Source organism: Spea bombifrons, chromosome 1, assembly GCF_027358695.1.
Source record: "Spea bombifrons isolate aSpeBom1 chromosome 1, aSpeBom1.2.pri, whole genome shotgun sequence".
NCBI lineage: Eukaryota > Metazoa > Chordata > Amphibia > Anura > Pelobatidae > Spea > Spea bombifrons.
The window spans coordinates 55531286-55550387 of record NC_071087.1 but is presented as its reverse complement, the minus strand read 5'-3'; the positions used below and the strand labels follow the sequence as shown (position 1 = coordinate 55550387).

Sequence of the window (19102 nt, the reverse complement as noted above, 5' to 3'; positions counted from 1 at the left end):
CATTAAATCAAGCCCAAATATGCCGATATTGTTTCAGAGGGTTACTTTATGTGATACAGTTAATAGACACATTTTGAACATTTTAGTATAACTCAGTATTTATATTTAATTCTCAGAGGTGTCACCAATTTTGTTATTCACATTTGTGTTTCAAAATCATTACAAGCTGAAGCGAGCACATCTATGGGAAAATATTGATCATGATAATGAAAATGTGGAATCCTCCCCTAAAGAATCCTAAAAATGGGGTAAAATATTATGGAATATTTAGAAGTGCTTTATTACTCAGTAGGCTTGCGCAATAATTCTGTAAAATATCCTTTGATTGAAGGCAAGATGCAGAAAGCCTACCCAGCCGCAGAAAAGGTTAACTGTAGGATGAAGAATATTATCATGCTCGCAGATGCTTTAATAATGGAGGAAAAAACAGAAGACCCATTTCTCCACCGCTGGAACACAGTGTACCTCGACATGTTTTCCCATCAACATAGAATCCAGGGTCGCAGCTGAACACGCAGCGTCCCATCTGCAGCAACCGGGCCTCGTCACGGCAGATGTCACAATAGTCAACAGACTGAGAACAGGTTAAGCAGTCTCGGTGACACTGTTCTAAAATTAAAAGGAGAAAGGAATCATGAGATTCGTATTCTACCCCACAGAGAAATTACGGCTCTGTAATGAACAAGGAGAAGCAAATAGCATCTGAGTTTGTTTCTGAGAGACGTATTTTCTCTCTATTACTCACAATATTAGGAGGTTTTGTAAGGTGCAATGACGTGTGTCTTCGTCTAATGTCTCAAAGATCTAGGACCACCTAGTCATCAAATGGCTACTTAGAATCCATAGATGTGACTGGTATTACTCTTTATACTTATTGGCTTGAGTTGCATAACATTTTATAAGTAGCTTTTCATATCTAATAGCGTTAACTATCCTTTCCATATTGTAAAAAAAAATTCTAATAAACTCACAATGTATTTGCATATTCTTCCATGTTGGCTCTAAGCTGACATTAGAAAAAGTACTGCTGAAGTGTCCTCACGTAGAGTAAAAGCAGCAGTCGCTACGTACCTGGCTTGCATTGCGGACAGCACTCTCCTGCCACATTCACAGCTAGCGTGCCAACTGGGCATGTAGGACAAGATGGCGAGAAGCAGGTCACGTGGCCATTTTTGCACTCACACACGTCACACAGACCTCTGCTCCACTTGTCACCGTTCTGGAAAATTGTGAGAAGAGGATACAAAAGTGGATGAATGGCTCATTGTGAAATTTCCCATTAAACATTTATATAAAGAAAACATCCCATGCCTTTATAACAACGTGTAGTGTTAAAGGCAATACATCATTAGTTACGGTAAAAGCCACATAGTTCATTAGTTATAGTAAAAGTTAGCTGTCCCACTAATCTTGGTAAAAATCCAGTTTATAGAAACATATTTTAACCTCTATCGCTTCTGCTGGAAAGCAGTTCCACTTGTCTACAACCATGCCAGTGAAGTAAAACGTCCTTATATTTCACCTGAGCTTCTGGCCATCTAATTTTATTCTACCATTATTCCTCTTTTGAAATATACTTCTCTATAAACCTCTTTAAGACCTTTGTTAATGCAGTTACTCAAGCAGTATGTATGATTTTATTTTTAAAAAAATCCATAAAAGCCTATTTGTGCTTCTCAGTTAACTAATGTCACCATTAAGGAATAAATCACTCTATTTGCACTTTGGTGATTCTAATGCTTCAATTTGATCCATGCTATTTAACTTAATGTTAATTAACTCTCTTTCCCTCGCTGCCCAAGCCACCATTTGATGGTTAAAACGCTGGCCTTTTAAATATAATTATCTCAAATACTGCCATGAGAAAAAACAAGATGTAACACCGTAAACTGAAATATCGTTACTCAGCTTAAAGGGGAACTGACAACGCCACGGCTTTTAGCCTAACATCTCTTAAAGAGACAATAAACTTGCTTTTCTGTCTATAAAATGTTTAATTAAAAAAAATAAAAAAATTAAAAAATTAAAAAAACAATAATAATAATAATAATAAAATATATATATATATATATATAAATAAAAAGTATGGTGATGACTACAAGGCTATATGGCTATTACTATGACTAGCACACTGTTTGTTTTTTTCTACTAATAAGTTGACTACCTACTAGCTTCTTTTTGTTGGCCAAGCAGTCATATCGCTTAGGACATGTTGAGTTTACATATTAACTTCATGGAGGCTCAGATTTGTGGCTCAATGCGGCAGATCCAGCATTACCTAATCTAGTTCTTTCCCACCATTAGAAAGGCTGTCCGAACAAATCAACAACAATCAGCAACTTAACAATAGTGGAGAGGTATCATTAAGATGCGTAATAATCATTCAGAAAAGATAACTCCTTTATCCATGGCTAACATACGAAACATTGCTTATTTTAATCAATAGAGAGTTACGCAGATTTATTTTACGTATAGAACTGTGAAACGTTGAATGTAGGAAAGGTGACAGATCTATTTTAATACGAAGGTGGAAAATGTGTTCTGCTTTGACAGCAAATGTACAATCAGAGAGTGGGAGTAAAGCTTCATTGTTTTCCTTGAAATGTACCTTTGACATGTGTGCATTAAATCAGTAATTTTATACGAAATACCGCTAGCTTTGGTGCACACACCTCTATATATGTATGTGGATTTATTACGCAAGCTCTTAATGCCTAGGGATTAATAGGCACATATTGGAAAAATGAATTATCTCAGACTATAAGGTGATTATTATAATAAGGCTGAGCAAGTCTACGTCTATCATTTTCTGTTCTACTTGAAGTGCAAATATTCAAAACCCAGAAGATAAAATGTGTTGTTTTTTTTTTACATATTGTTTTTAAACGTAGCCCTTACTGTACTACTAAGTAGTGGAAATTTCTGTGCGTTCACCTTTTTTTTCATTCAAGCTATGGCTCGCTTTAGCCTGCTGTCCACGCTTATTCCAAGTTTGCGAATAGAAACATATAAATACAGATGGATTTACACCATGGAGGAAATCCATCAATACTGTCATGAATACAGCTGAGATAAATCCAGACCACGGCTATACTTACCATCAAATGTTTTACTCCAACCATATCAGAAAGAAAATACTGGGAGACAAGAAAAGAAATAGCTGTGTGAATATATTCCATCAGCACATTTATCCGATGCATTGCAAACATTCCCTAAGTACTGCAACCTGCATTCCAGGATAATCTACTACATAGATTCAAAGGACTGCTGCTCTAATGTTTACATGTTACATAGATTTAAGGTCTTAAACTATGGGAATAAATGAACATTTTGCGAAGCCTTTCTGATGTGTTACTTGGACAGAAATGTTTGGCAAATCCAGAGAGTGCCATATTTATACACAATACATTCTAAGATATAGGATTAATATGCTCTCTTCATGCACTCCCGATTTCTAATTTTAATTTTATGTATATGTTTATTTTCTGTATGATTAAAAAGTGTTTCTGTATACTGTACTGGGAATTTTTTTCAACTGGTGGGAAGAGTAAGATAGAGAAAATAATTTACAGTATGATGATATGATATACAGAATGATGATGTCATATACTGCTCCTTGACTCGTAACATCAATTCTGTTAACAAATATTGATCTTTAATTCCGTTACAGAAGAGCTGTCACCTACAAAACACTTGTTTGAAAAGAAAACATAAAAATACCTATGTTATACTGTATGCTACAACACTTAGCAGTGTTTGGACTGGACTTCCATTTCTTGTCTTTTCTGTTGGGGAGATGGTATATCTGATCATGTAATTGGTATCCCTTACCCGGTTGGTTGATCATTTTTATTTTTGCTCCTTTTTCACTGGAGTAGAAAACATGATAGTAGGAGGAACTGGAAAGTCCCCCAACAAAAAAAACATTTGAAAATGAGTAGGCTGGCGTATTTCACTAGAAATATCTTACAATTGCCACCTTTTATGCAGTTGTGTACTCTGACAAAAGCCAAAAAGACCTAGGGGAGGAGGTCCGAGGGGGTGGCAGCCAACTGGGCAACTGGCATCCCTCACACACCCCAGCAGTTAATGGGCCAACTGAGAAGATGAGAAATCAACTCAGGTTTGCTGAGGAGGGCTATGATGACCTTTGTAGTAGCTCTTCAGAGCCACCTAATGCATGACATTCAGAAGCTGGGGTACTGCCCTAGGGCAGCCATTAAATCAGTCACTGCAAGTATGCTAAAAGATGTATAGGGAAGTTTTATGTTCTATTAATTAACATAAAGTTTACGCAAAAATGCAGTTTTGAAGAACACTTTAGGCTTCTTGTTCCCACCCAGAATGCCTGTCTTACCTCTTCTGTGTGTTCTTTGTAGATACAGTAGCTGGTACTTAATACACATTCTGGGCAACATTTCCCGTCAAAATGAACCAATTCTTCACCCTGATGGAGATAGCAAGAATCCTTTTTATAAGGAGTGCATTACGCTTGAGGTCAGAATACCTGCTGTGTAAACAACTGCTCAGCTGGAGGATTTAAAGATCTCACATTAGACATGTCGAGGATTGGTGTCTTGAGGGATTTGGAAATAAAAGAAAGAGCAAATTCAGCATACACTTTTCTAGCTTGTTTATACTGTATATTGCGAGTCTAAGGCTGGGTATGGTGTTGATCCTGCAAAGATAGCATCATATACATGAAATGTATAGGAAATGCAATACAATCAAATATTCACTTGTTAAAGGACAAGTGTCATCTCAATTTTCATCTAAAATTCAGGATAATTAAAGCTAACAAAACAGAAATCAGTAGTACAGCTGTGTGAAAGCTATCCATATTCTGTAAACAGTTAAGATATGAAAAATATTAAAAGTAGTGCAGCCCCCCATGTTGATGTGTGGAAAAATCTCAATGGGAAAGATCTCCTGCCATTGACTGGTTGCTTCTTGGAACCAATCAGTGACAACAATCGCCATGCTATTGCGGAGGTGCAGCTTCTCCCTAACGTAAGTGTTTTCATTTTTTTGTGTTAACCTTTTTTTTTTTTTAAATCCGCATTAAACTACTCACAAGGTTCTCTAATATCTATTTTTTGGTGAGGTTGTCTGTGACATTAAACTGTCCCTTAGCATTTTCCATTTATAACAGCACTAAAGACAAGTCACTCAAGTAGCTAAAGCTTGAACTATAATTTAAAATCGGTTTTGCTATTACTACGGCGCAGTAAATATTTATCACTTACATAAATAGGCCGGTTTTGGTGTTATAAATATACATATACAGATAAGGTCAAAACAACTTTCAGGGACATAATCATCAAAAAGAATATTTCGAGAACCAAAGGCCATCCGTTAAAACTTGAGGTAAGCAAAATTTAGAACACAGCATCCAGGAAGGATTCTTTACAGCCGCGATAGTTAAGACCAATTTGTTTTTTCTCATTTGAAGCAGGGACATGTGGCCGTTTAAACACGATGGACTTAGGTCGACTTTTAACATTTTTTTACTATTATGTGATTTCTGTTTTATTGCAGGAATTTAGAGGAAAACATCTGAAAGCATTAGTCGCAAAAATCAAAAAAGTAAAAGTGAAAAAAAATATAGTAATAAAAGATATAAAAGGGTCATAATACAGAATTGATCAGCTGAAAGGAAAAGCTGTTTCCTGCCAAGGCTAGAGTGGGATGTACGGCTCAATGAAACATGAGATGGGAGAGGCACAACCAAGACTTCTACACAAGCTCACTCGCTTCATTATTTTCAACCCAAAGAATGTTTGGAGGAGAGGGAGGAACGTACCATCACTATAAACACACTATATATCTCCCAGCGTTCCTGGGGCTGCAAAGCCATCCAGATATATAACAAGTGCTTCACCCCCCTACAATGTTATAAACACTGGAATCATTAGAGATCATTTTTCAAGAGCAGATTTAGCAGTTTGAATAAACATAGCTAAAACTGTCTACTGACTATTGACAATGGGTATTCTTTTGTCAGATATGACTAAATTATGACTAAAATACACTTATTGGTGTAACTTTCTTGTTTTGGTTATTTTCCACCTCTTTGTTTTGTCTAAGCACATTTCTTGGCTAAAAAGATAAAAGTAGGTCAACTATAAAACAGGGGTAGGATAGTGACCTACTTTTATCTTTTAGCAAAGAAATGTCAAAGGCCAAAAGATAGCAGAAAGCAAAAACATTTTAATGATAAAACCAATCATTTGAATACATAATCTTAATACCGGCCCAGACTTGCAATTGGGCAAGGCAGGCACATTGAGCCATATGCCCTATTACCGTATTTGCTCGATTATAAGACGAGGTTTTTTTCAGAGCAAATGCTCTGAAAAATAACCCTCGTCTTGTAATCGGGGTCGTCTTCTAATCAGACCTCAAATGAGGTCTGACTATTAGACTAAGATCCAGATCCCCCGCATCGCTGCAGGGGACCTGGATCCTCCTGTATGGTAACCTCAGCTGCTGCCGGCGTCTATCACCGAGCGCCGGCGAAAGTGCCGGCAGCAGCCGAGGTTGCATAAGCGCATACCTTCCCGGGATAGCCCGTCCACTGTGGGGAAGCAGAGCCGGTTGGGGAGATTCCTCCAGAAGACCGGAACCCGGCGGTACTGCGCTGTCCCTGCACAGACCTCTTCAATTTTCTGGAGGAGGCGGGGCCTAGCGGGGTCACACAGCGTCATGCTGTAATCCCGCGGGAGCTGCAGCAAGAGCCTGCTGAGGCATCACGGTGAGTGAAGTGCCTGAGTGGGTAGTTAAGTGTCTGGGTGGGTAGGTAAGTGTAAGTGTCTGGGTGGGTAGGTAAGTGTAAGTGTCTGGGTGGGTAGGTAAGTGTCTGGGTGGGTAGGTAAGTGTAAGTGTCTGGGTGGGTAGGTAAGTGTCTGGGTGGGTAGGGAAGTGTAAGTGTCTCAGTGGGTAGGTAAGTGTCTGGGTGGGTAGGGAAGTGTAAGTGTCTCAGTGGGTAGGTAAGTGTCTGGGTGGGTAGGTAAGTGTAAGTGTCTCAGTGGGTAGGTAAGTGTCTGGGTGGGTAGGTAAGTGTAAGTGTCTCAGTGGGTAGGTAAGTGTCTGGGTGGGTAGGTAAGTGTCTGGGTGGGAAGTGTCTGGGTGGGTAGGGAAGTGTAAGTGTCTCAGTGGGTAGGTAAGTGTCTGGGTGGGTAGGTAAGTGTAAGTGTCTCAGTGGGTAGGTAAGTGTCTGGGTGGGTAGGTAAGTGTCTGGGTGGGTAGTGTCTGAGTATGTAAGTGTCCCCCTATATGCCACTCTGTCCCATGATATGCCTTTTAACCCCCTATATGCCAGAGTGGCATATAGGGGGTTAAAAGGCATATCATGGGACAGAGTGGCATATAGGAGGGTATAAGGCATGCCTGGGGGCAGCTGTGCATAACTGGAGGGCAGGTTGGTAAATAAAAGGAAATTAAAAACAAACAAATAGTTTACATGAATTATTATTTATTTACTAGTAAAACTTTTTTTCCTATGGGGTCGTCTTATAATCAGGCTTTTTCTTTTTTTCCTAAATTAATATTCAGATTTTGGGGGGTCGTCTTATAATCAGGGTTGTCTTATAATCGAGCAAATACGGTATTTGGATTCTGGCATTTAGTATGAGGCTGCCGACTACACACTAGCACAAATGTAACACACACACACTGCAAAAGTGTAAGAGGATATTGTGCGGCTGCTTGCATCCGCCACATGGTCACATGTACGCCATTTTATGTGCTAATTATAATCCGCAGCCCTTCTGTTCCCTGTCTTTTCCTGGTAAACTAGTTCACCTTACAGTTCTTTCAGTTGCATTTTGAAAATCCTAAAATATGTATTCATATCATGTCATCTACCGGTCACTTTCTTTGTTCAAAACTGAAATTCAAATAACACAAAAACCTTTACTTGTTAAATTGATTATTTTCAAAGCAATTTGCCATCATGTTGAGGTAGTCGAATACTTCTTATACTGTATGAAATATGAGTTCACGTCAAAGTAACACTTCTGACAGGAAAGCACACACACTCATTCATTCATTATTAATAGAAAGATATCCTTGACAGCTGAGTGGAAGTGTATTCTGTGTCATTTACCATAATAAATCTGGACAGGGTGCTGAGAGAGCCAAAGTTCTTTTGAGAGTGTTCCAGAAAAAGAAAGTTATGCAAGTCCTTCTAATTATGCAAAGTTTGGTTCTACTTTCATAGCTAAGCAATACTGTATGGGATAGAGTACTGTGGTAGGTCACAGCAAAGAAACATGTTTAATAATCACTTGAAGCTTTACAGTAACTTTATTTATTACTTAAAACATTTCCGTACTGTTTTTGAGGCTAGGGAACAAAGGAGCAACATCAGCAGTTGTGTCAACAGAGTTAGCTTAATTACTTAACGATTCCAACATAACCAAAACCATACATCAGCGGTTGATGGCTTGCCTACTGTTTAGGGTCTAGACAACCCTTACGCGTCTAATCAGTTGGATAAACCCATGGAGATTGTTTCCTTACAGTAATTTTGATATGCTGGGAAGCAAAGACTTACCATAGGACCCGTTACTAACCACTGCTTGCTATTGGGCAATCTAGTCTCATACTTACATGCATTTTTTGACCATACGATTCTACAAATTAAATTGTTGTCTCTCAGAAGACTTATGGACCAAGTGCAAAATGTGCAATGGAAAAGCAAGTTCACATTCAAAGTGTTTACATCTTTATAAATATAATTGCTTGTACCAATTATTCTAAAGAAGCACATTAAACATATAAAATATATAACAACTCGTCTTTATACAATTACGGAAGAGCAGACTTACCCATGAACATTCTACTTTTGCACATTGTGCCTTCTGGCAGAGGACTTTGCCTCGGTCACACATGCAGAAATCACAGTTTGTTCCATTCCAAAGTTCTCCATGGTACCTGACTAAATCTTCCACCATGCAGCTTCCCTTAGACGAAACACACTCTTCACAACATTGTCCAGGCCGTCGTATTTTCGTCTGACCCTGGTAAAGGTGGACAAGATATTGTCAAGTTGCTGTCACTGTTGTGTGTACATTTGATATTTGTTAGTTTGTTACTTTTGTGGAAACGTGTATGAAGTCTACCTCAATAATGTGCCCTATGTGGTACAAAAGATGGAGATATATATTAACTAAAAGATAAATAAAGTTACCGAAAAATGGCTTCCTTATACTTTGAGAACTATAGTTTATATACAATCTAATACATCCCACGTGACAGAATTGAATTGGTTTCAACGGTGATAACACTAATAGTCAAACTTTGCAGTAGGACGTTGCATGCATGTCCAATATTCAGTGAGTATAGTAATGAGATTATGACTTTTCATTGCAGAAGACTGAACGTGTCCCTTTACCTTGTCGCATGTAAGAGGGTAACAGGTTTTTGTATGACATCGGACATCTCCTTTGTCACACATACACGTACTGCAGTCATTTCTTTTCCACTGTGCTCCATGCTGATAGAAGGAAAAAAAGATTCCAAACAGTTCAAGCTATATACAATATATGTGTACAAGCATATAAGAACATATTACCAGGACAGATTGTACAATTATGGTGGAATTACAGATAAAACACTACATATATATTTTTTATGAGTTGCCTTTCTTCAATTGGTTTGTCCACTAAAAAATCTCTCAAATTTTTAACCCACTGTATAAGGAAATAGATATAACCAGAAACACCCCCCAAAAGAGTTGGGTCTTTAGCCAAAGTCAATACCTTTTATTGGGCCAACATGGAAAAAGATGTAACGTCACGCAAGATTTTGCGTTTTTTTTTTTTACAGAGGGAGAGACCACTGAGGTCCAAAAAGTATATATTATTTTATATCTTTTACTATCTTGGCCCATCAAAAGGTAGGAACTTTGACCTAAGACTCCATCTACCAAAGTCTACTTTGTAAATAAACCTCATTTAATAGCATGTCTAAAAAAAGACATATGAAGAAGTAAGAGATTTGTGTTTAAAGCTTCAGGGGCAGGTCAGAAAACAAATACTGTAACATTTATCTGTAATGCAAAGATTTTTAAGCTGTCCAAATTCTACATGCAAGCCACGTACTCTTTTATTTAATAAAAATGGTGCAATCCCAGAACAAATGAGGAGCTCGCAAGGTTAATCCCTGATGCAGGTGCTGGCCTCACTAATTTTCTTGCTGACGTCTTTATCAGAGCAGAGCTTTTATTAAACACTTAGACAGTGAGGTTACAGGAGTCGCCGGAGCAGAAACGCAAACATATTAAATGTTTTCTACGGGGGATGAACCTGATAGAAATGTGGCTTTTATCAGCACACTGCACACGGGCCTTTGAAGATGTCAGGTTATTCAGAGCCTCACCTACCCCACGCCATTCCTATCTCTACCACCGCAGCTCGCCAGGCAACGTATACTATTTCAAAGGCAAATCCCACTTTGCTGACCCCACAGAGTAGCGGTGTTTGTTCTTGTATACTGAGCAGGACAGCACAGAATTGTCTCATCTGACTTTACACTGATTATGTATGAATCATACTGGATGAAAAAAGAGAAATTGTGTTTGCTGTGGACCGAACTGCGCTCTGCTGTGATTTAAAAAATGAAACATTAGCTACCTGTAACATGAGTGGGGTCAGAATATATATATATATATATATATATACAGAGAGAGAGATAGAGAATGTATGTACAGTGAGAAACGCTGCATAAATTGTTGGCGCTATATAAATAAAACACACACATATATATATATATATATATATATATATATATATATATATATACGCTGCTTGCTTATAGATAGATAGACAGACAGAAAGACAGACAGGTAGATTGATAGATAGTCAGCAGGAGTAAGCCTTACACCACTCAGGGAGTTTACAATATTTCAGACGCAGTGACAGCTTTGCTGGGTGTAGTTTTACAAAGATGAATGAAGAAATGACCTAATCCCGGGGAATTACCTCATATTTGATTCCAGATATGGTGCAGGATTTTGGAAGGCACTTTGGACAACATTTTCCAGGAATGAGAGCTAGGATTTCATCCTAAAAATATAATTATATGTCTTATTTGTCAATGGAGAGGGGAAGAAATGTAGACAAGAAAACACTTTTTCCATCAACAAATGATTATCAGGCTAGTACAGGCAGGTCTAAAGTGATATAACTCTTTAACAACATACGCAGCTTGTAAAGCAGATTCCGAACATGTGATGTCATCCAGTTTACCTTAGGTTACCCAGTCTTAGTTAAGTAAAATTAAAGTGTCAAATATATATATATATATTTGGAAGATAATTTAAAAAAACATATCCGATTATGGGAGATACATAAATAAAAAGTACAGTCTAACCCCAAGCATGATCCTCTAGGTCTTATTTTGTCTCTTGGGAGGATCTGATTTATAGGCATATAAATAACAGAATGTGTTTTAAACATGCAAATAACAAGCATCAGATCATTCTACTTTTTTGTACATTATAATACCATGGGAGTAGAGGAGTGTAGCACAAGGCTTTATAGACCACTGTAATATTTTACTACACGAGTTTAGATAATGTTGTAAATATATAATCACTTTCATACTTTAATACATACTGTACAGTATGTCTGTTATCCTTTGAAGAAGACATTTCAATAGAATATTTCCCATATAATTCCATATATAAATTCATGAACCAGGCTTTCATAAGCCAGTAACTTTGTAAAAAAAAAGTGCAATAAGGCTAGATTTGAAGTCCTCAACACATATCTGTACATGTAACTGTATATTTGCTACATACTGTATATGTACCAGTATTTAAATTGTACAGCCACGCAGAATATGTTGGGGCTTTGTAAGTAAACACATTCTAATAAATAATAATAATAAATATGTCTTCAATATGTAAGGGAAATAGATTCAAAGTAATAGGATTGATTATATCCTGAAAAACAGTCAATGGGTGATGTCAATATAGCAGCCCTGTTCCCAGAGAATGTGGTCCTCACCTTATCACACAACAGAGGCTGACATGAGACGGTGTAGCACTCCGTCAAGCCATTCCTACAGGTACATTTAGAGCATTGACTAAGCTGCCATTCCTCTCCATCCTGCAACTGGTGTCCCTCAAGAGAACAAGAATCTGCAAGAATCAATTAACAGTTATCCAATTTAGTATTTAACAATAGTATGAAAAAAGTAAAGTATTTTTTATGATCAAAATATACTTTCTGCCTATTGCTGATATAGACATCACCAGGCCAAACATCATTAATATTTATGTACAAAGCAGTGCTGACGCGACCTTGTCCCCAACAATTTAATCCAACAATTGGGTACACATACTACAGGAAAAGGAACACAAATCCTGCTGTTGGTACACTTAAAAGGGGTGTTTTTTGTAGAATTTTGATTTTTTTTTTAATTTACACATTGGGGACACACTGGGGTTTAAAAACAAACTAAGAGCTAAATAATAGGAACTGAGAACCCTGCTGAGAACCTTGCAATCTAAAAGTAACAGTGAGTGAGACATAAAATAATGGACTGCTGTGGAAAAGCAGAGTAAAGCTGCAATGAAAGTGATTCATCCAGGACTAGATTTACATTTAGATTTGTGTTTAGTTACACAGGCACACAGGTCTGTTAATCCATAAGAAAGCAAAAAAAAACAACCTAATAATTATCCAAGAGGCAAAAAACCTCCTTCTTGACTTCAAAGGAAATACAAATTCTTCCCTATATCAACATTTCTTATGCTAAAATCCAATTGTTATAACCTTGAATGAGTTCAATAAAAAGGCATCCAAGCCTTTTTTTGAGAGTACTGAACTGAACCAAACTGAACTGAATCATTGGGAGCTAGATCATGTCCATAGAACGTACGGTTGGAAGTCACGTTACCTTTGTCAAGATTTGTGACCTGGACTATTTTGTTTCGTTTCCTACCTAGAATCGAGTGCCCAGTTGTATTCTTCTGAATAGAGTAGACCTCATTGACTTTCAAGGTGGTTAACCATCTTCTTATTATATGCCATATTAACCCAGAGGTTTTCCTTACCGAACAGCCCATTTGGGTCCCCACCCAGTAGATGCACATTCATCTGCATGGTCCCTTCTAAGACAATGGAAGGATCATCACATCATCCACATTTTCCCATGACATACAGTTCACATATTGCTGAGCTAAGCATTTAAAGGGATACCCTGCATGTGCAACAGAGTAATTGATACACCACACATATTGGCACTTTATATTTGCTGGTAATATTTCTACAGGCATTGAATTGTGTCTGTACTTTGCATCTTTACTTTACCTCTCTGCTGAGTTACCACACATAGCAGACCGCAGCTGTCAAATCACTAGTCTTATTTATTCTTAGCATGTGGTCAATTAAAGTTTATCAAACAATGCACCCCAGGTACAAAGTACTTTAATCAACCTTTGATTAAGCAACTAGAAATAATTCACGCTAGACCCTTTTCTATTTAATAACATATTATTTGCGCTGAGAGAAAATGTCACTAAGTGGCATCACACTAAGTGTACCTAATTGGATTCAGGGTCTCACTTGAACAATCGTTCCTTTCCCAGTGTCCCTAATTAGACAAGCCTGTCAACATAACAGGGTGGCATGACCAGATACGGGGGGTACGGGCAGTGTGACTCTGGGAAAAAAAAAACATTTCAATTTGTCTATGGATATTTAGTATTGAGCAGAAGAATAATTGGACCTGAGAATTATCTGTATGAAACCTGTGGCAGCTAATGCCAAAATACTTTATAAGTGGACTTAACTGTCTAGGTGCTAGGAGGCTTTAGAAATCTGACATTCAAACAAGGACTGCAGCCATCATCTCCCAGCAAACAGGCTTTCCTTAAGAAGGCCATTAACCCCTTGAAGGAGGGGCCAGTTTATTTCTATACATTTGCCAGACGTTGCCTTGATATGGTTCAACTAGAAACCGCTGACGATCGTTAAATTAATGCTAATAATGATATGGTTGGTGTACATGCAATTAACATATAAAATGTCAAGATGGTGCGAAACCATTTACAAACAATGTATTGCTCGACACTGAGTTAGCATCTGTATTCTATGCAGGAGATCAACAGAATTCCATAATACAAGAAGTTTTCCCTAGGTAGATGTTTTCAGTAGTTGGACTAGTACTGCAATTCTAGATGGCCCGTTAATATTTATCTGTGACACACAAAACCTTTAAAAATCAAGTATCATTTGGCAAGGCAGCGTATAAAAATTCATAAGCATCCAATGGACATGTATCAGCCCCAGAGACTCTCCTTCAGCTGCACAGTTTCATCCATAAAAGGTCCAGAAGATGCATTGCACAGCTTTAGTAATATTGTAACATATAGAAATATAGTAATATTGTTTCTTCTCCCGCACCATCAGAGCACAGACCTCTACCCTACAAGACATGAGCAGACTTAAGGTGTCTCTGTGTAACCGCATGCAAACAGCATTTGGCGTAAACATTTCAACAAATCTGGTCAACATGTCTCCTCTCTTATGATAGACCTTTGGAATATTTGTTAGAGTCTCTCCTTACTAATTTGGATGAAAGGATTAGATGCGCTCTTTGTCCAAATCTGAGCAGAAAGGACAATGACAGCTCTTGAAATACGAATCCAAGATTATACATATATACTTTGTGCCTAATATACGGTAGTTTTCATGCTTTATTGCCATCAGGAGACCTCAACAAAATGTCAACTTTGCAGTTCAGCTAATATGTATTTAATAATGTTATTTTAGTTGTGCAAGATTATTGGCAAGATGCGACTTTTGAGATATAAAACTAACGACAAGATGATTTTTTTTAACCTGAATGAATTGGCTGCAATCAATGTACGTATCTTATTAGGCTATCATCTTCATATAAGTGGGAGATTCAGGAACCCAGACCTACAACATTCTAATGTCTCGTAAGCAGCATTTGTTGTGGTTTTATCAGTAAAGTTCCCATGGATGGTGTCTTAGAAGGTGCAGGAACCTTGGCAGGCAGTCATTTCTAGTGACAACATAACACTGAGAAAAGTAATGAGCAAGCACATTAAGACTGGTCTTTGGGGGGTCAACATGCTGAGTGATCAGCCTAACCAAGGTAGCTGTATTGGATGGCTATTTGAGAAACTCAGAATACTTCCTTTTCATCAGACAGTCGCTAGCAACCAAGGAAGAAGCTTACGCACAGAAGGTTGTGTGGTTGGGATATGTGGATTTGATGAATCTGGACATGATAGAGTAGAAAGATGGTAGGACACTATGGAAATAGCAGTGTGAGTTCAGGGATGAAAAAATAGTCGAAAAGTTGTAATGGATCCTATCATCTTTGTATGTATTGTAGATCGCTACTAAAAGAAATAAGTAGTCTCTGACAACCATTAGCATTACAAAGAAACACAAAAAAGGAAAAAAGCAAGCTGTGTGGTATCAAAAGCATTAACCAGAGACAGCTCCAGATCAACTGAGATAACTAAAGCCCAATACAATCCAAGATAAGGTAAGAAAAAACTAGTACTAGAATTATCTGTTAAACAAAGAGTTAAATTCCAAGCAAGCTATGATTACAGCAATGATTCTATTTCTGGATAAAAGCACATCCGTAGCTGCCATGAATGACAACCCACAGAAAATCACAAGAATCAGAGTGCTCTTTTGAGCTATAGTCCACTGATAGATTGTTGAGCATGGACCAAACTCTAAGTACAGTGTCATCACACTTACCTCCGGTTCCCACACACGTAGGGCAGCACTCTCCAGGAGCAAGGTGCTCAACTTCTCCTCGCTGGCATCTTACGTTCAGGCAAGGCTTTGGGGCACATGTAACTTTCCCATTCATACATGAGCACACAGTGCATTCTGATGCTGTCCACTGAGTACCGTGCTGCAATAAAACAAACAAGTTCAGAACAGTTCTGGTAATGTACTGAGTTTGGAGCGATTGAGTATATTCCATGGAATTGTATGGACTTTCTGTTGGAATCTTGGAGCTACATTTTGTACGAGGAAATTATTTGAGTCTTGAGAAATACATCCCGATGTTTCATGAAGCATAAATATATTGGTAGATCCCTATAAGCATTCAGGAGTGTGGCTGAGGGTTAATTACAGGAGACATGGTGTATAGCAGACCAACAAAATAACGGCCAGTATTTCAAATGGCCACAGAAAATATTTTTTATTGATATAACTCTATTTTTAAAAAATAACAAATTTACTAGTGATCACACACATTAGACTTGTAGAACACTGTGATACACTTCTATCAAATGTTCTGAGCCCCTAAAAAAAGAGGGCCATCCGTGGATGGATTTCTGTGCCAAAGAAAAACTGTCCCTACTAAACAGAGTTGTAGGTTGCTTTTCTAAAACATTGGATCTGTAAACACACAAACCCTTCAAATATATCATGGACTACAAGATTACTCAGCCAAGAAGCAACAAACCGACTTGTAAAAGTGGCAAAACTACACAGGCGTTAAGGTGTTAATAAGCCAATGAGCAGCACTGGGTTGTAGCTTACAACTGAAATTAACAGTGACCTTTTGCTTTTCAGCACAATGTGTGTTATTCCTCTATCACGGGGAAAAGAGGCTAGGCTTTCAGCTACCTTACTCTTGTATTAAATTGGATACACTTCTCCTGACAGGAGGATTAATAGTCCTTGTGCTGAGCCGTCCCAAATCTGCAGCACAGAGACCTTAGCAGCATGGGAACGGGCATCCAAGGAGTGATTTAGCCCGTCTCCCTGACTTGAATGGTAACGACTGCAGTCCTGGGCCAAGTTCCCAGGTTCACAGCTTCTGGGGCAAAATGTTCATCAGCACAGAGGTCATGTGGAAATAATAACCATAACCTGCCCTGACCCGATTTCTCCGTGTGATAAAAGAAATGCACGCTTGGATAATCTTTCATCTACTTCATAATCAGGAGTAGAAAAAAAAGTTGCAAGCTCTACCAGACTAGCTGTTCTCACACACACACGTGTAGCCTACACATTAGACTGCTGCGTGTCTATATATAATGCAGTATATATTAATGATGTTTCTACAATTGCCAGAATAAGCATCTTGTAGTCTATCCTAGGGCCACCCTCAGGGGGTACAATAAGTACCTGTGTATGCCATGTAAGCACTGGCAATTGTGTCCACGCTACTTGTGTCTAGGCTCTTGAGGGCTTTGGAGGCCAGTGGCCATTTTCTGGACATTGGAAAGTGATTAGGTTTGTATTGAGCCCCCTATGTTTTTGATGGTGGCGCAAGTTTTTCCCAGATAAATCATAAATGAAGAAATCTCCTGAACTTAGTCTTGTGAAATAAGGGTAAAAGTGCAGATATACCTAATATTCTTTTTTTAAAGAGACTCAGCTTTTCCTCTTTTCCAAAAGAGGAAGAAGTTAATATTTCAAGTTTTGTGATGCTCCCGGCAGAGACAGAATGATGGTTATTACATCAAGCCTTTTTGTCAAATTACATATTTATGGACACTGGTCTTGATCGTTTAAAAAGTCTAAGTAACACTTCAGTGACCCCCTGACATCCAAAAGTTTTTATGCCGTTACAGAAAAGCTAGCCTTTATTAAAGTTATAAAGCATCTCACAACCATGACAATCCTTCGGTTCCCTCACAGCCAAGAACAAACTAATATGTTGTGTTTTTATATTTTCTATACATTGCACCTGCCCAGGGCAATAATACATGATGCAAAACATTTGCTATAATGACTCTATTATCCCTTCAACACTAGTTCATCCTGAACAATAGTTAAGAGATGTTGGATGTGTCTTCTACCATAACACAAGTATCACCCGTAGAACCAGAGAATATATCAAACAAAATGGCTTCTCTTCTGTATGAGATGCAAAGTAGGTGATCTAAGAAAGCGTGCCTGTTCTTCTATACAAAGGACAGTAAAGGGGTTTACATGTATGATAGGCATAAGGCAATTCTAAGAATCGAGTATGGTTTGAGGTCTTATAGAAGGTAGGGAAAAAATGACAGCCTTGGCCTGTATCAGTCTTAGCCTGTATCAGTCTTGGCCTGTATCAGTCTTGGCCTGTATCAGTCTTGGCCTGTATCAAGGTCATGGATGCTAGCAAATACGAGCCACAAAACATCTTAAATATATAAAATAAACATTTTGTCCTTTTAGCTGTAGTGTCCTTATAAATGACAGTGTTCTGCATAAACAATGGCACCATCCAGTTTCAAGGGATACGGAACATGTAAATCGTCGTTTTGATCATAGGTCTGGCATGTATCTGGAAAATGTTCATTTACATAAGCCTGGGGTGTTATGACTCAGGGCTCGGGGGAATTTTACTATGCTGCATAAATGTTTGGAAGTCTTTGACCACTTCCATTTTTGTCTATGAGACTACTCAGAATACTCTTTTGTAATCAGACTGTTTTTGACGTAGTCACTGACAGCGAAAATAGAATACTAAAAACAGGATATCTGTTATTAACAAATAATATAACTAAATTCTAATAGGATTTTTTTATAGTTTGGTGGTCTTCACAGCTGAAACAAGGGGACAGGGCTAGCTCCAGATAGCTTCACAAACGGCAAGGAGTTGCCGTAAGCCAGATGGGGAGTTGCCATAACCAATGCAGCTCCCCTGCAAGGAGATCAAACATGCGGACAGGTAGTCAACTCTTATTTTAGGAGCCTCTGAGATAAATCCGAAGAGTTATCAGGTATGCTTATCTTAATAGCAACCAATGTCCCTGCCGAGTGGATCATTCTCTTGGTTGCTATGGTGATAAGAGCACTTTTAAAACTTTGCAATAGAATCAATTTTGTGTCAATACATTTTAAGATGGAATTTCTAGGAAAAAAGGGCTAGAATAGTGCTATGACGCAATGTCTCCATATAGGCTTTTTAATATTTGTTAACTAGACTCTAATCAATGACATTTTATGCATGAGCTATCTACAAATCAGAAACACAGTTGTTGCACTGTTAACGTAAAATGATGTCTTATATCTGAGTCTAAAATGAGGAAACTAAAAGGTAGAGTTTCCACACCGACAGAACTGATGGTGCTCGAAAGTGAATACTTCAT

General features: G+C 38.1%; 1 protein-coding gene across 1 annotated transcript in view; it reads right to left on the bottom strand.

Moving 5' to 3' along the window:
- FRAS1 (Fraser extracellular matrix complex subunit 1) overlaps nucleotides 1-19102 on the bottom strand; it is a 171796-nt gene that overhangs the window by 91271 nt on the left and 61423 nt on the right. Inside the window, exons 5-13 of the mRNA XM_053461676.1 lie at nucleotides 15759-15918; nucleotides 12015-12148; nucleotides 10986-11069; nucleotides 9398-9499; nucleotides 8832-9023; nucleotides 4358-4447; nucleotides 3099-3137; nucleotides 1072-1219; nucleotides 466-609 (exon numbers count right to left, since the gene is read on the bottom strand). Coding sequence (XP_053317651.1) covers nucleotides 466-609; nucleotides 1072-1219; nucleotides 3099-3137; nucleotides 4358-4447; nucleotides 8832-9023; nucleotides 9398-9499; nucleotides 10986-11069; nucleotides 12015-12148; nucleotides 15759-15918 — 1093 coding nt within the window. The remainder of the gene's footprint in view (nucleotides 1-465; nucleotides 610-1071; nucleotides 1220-3098; nucleotides 3138-4357; nucleotides 4448-8831; nucleotides 9024-9397; nucleotides 9500-10985; nucleotides 11070-12014; nucleotides 12149-15758; nucleotides 15919-19102) is intronic.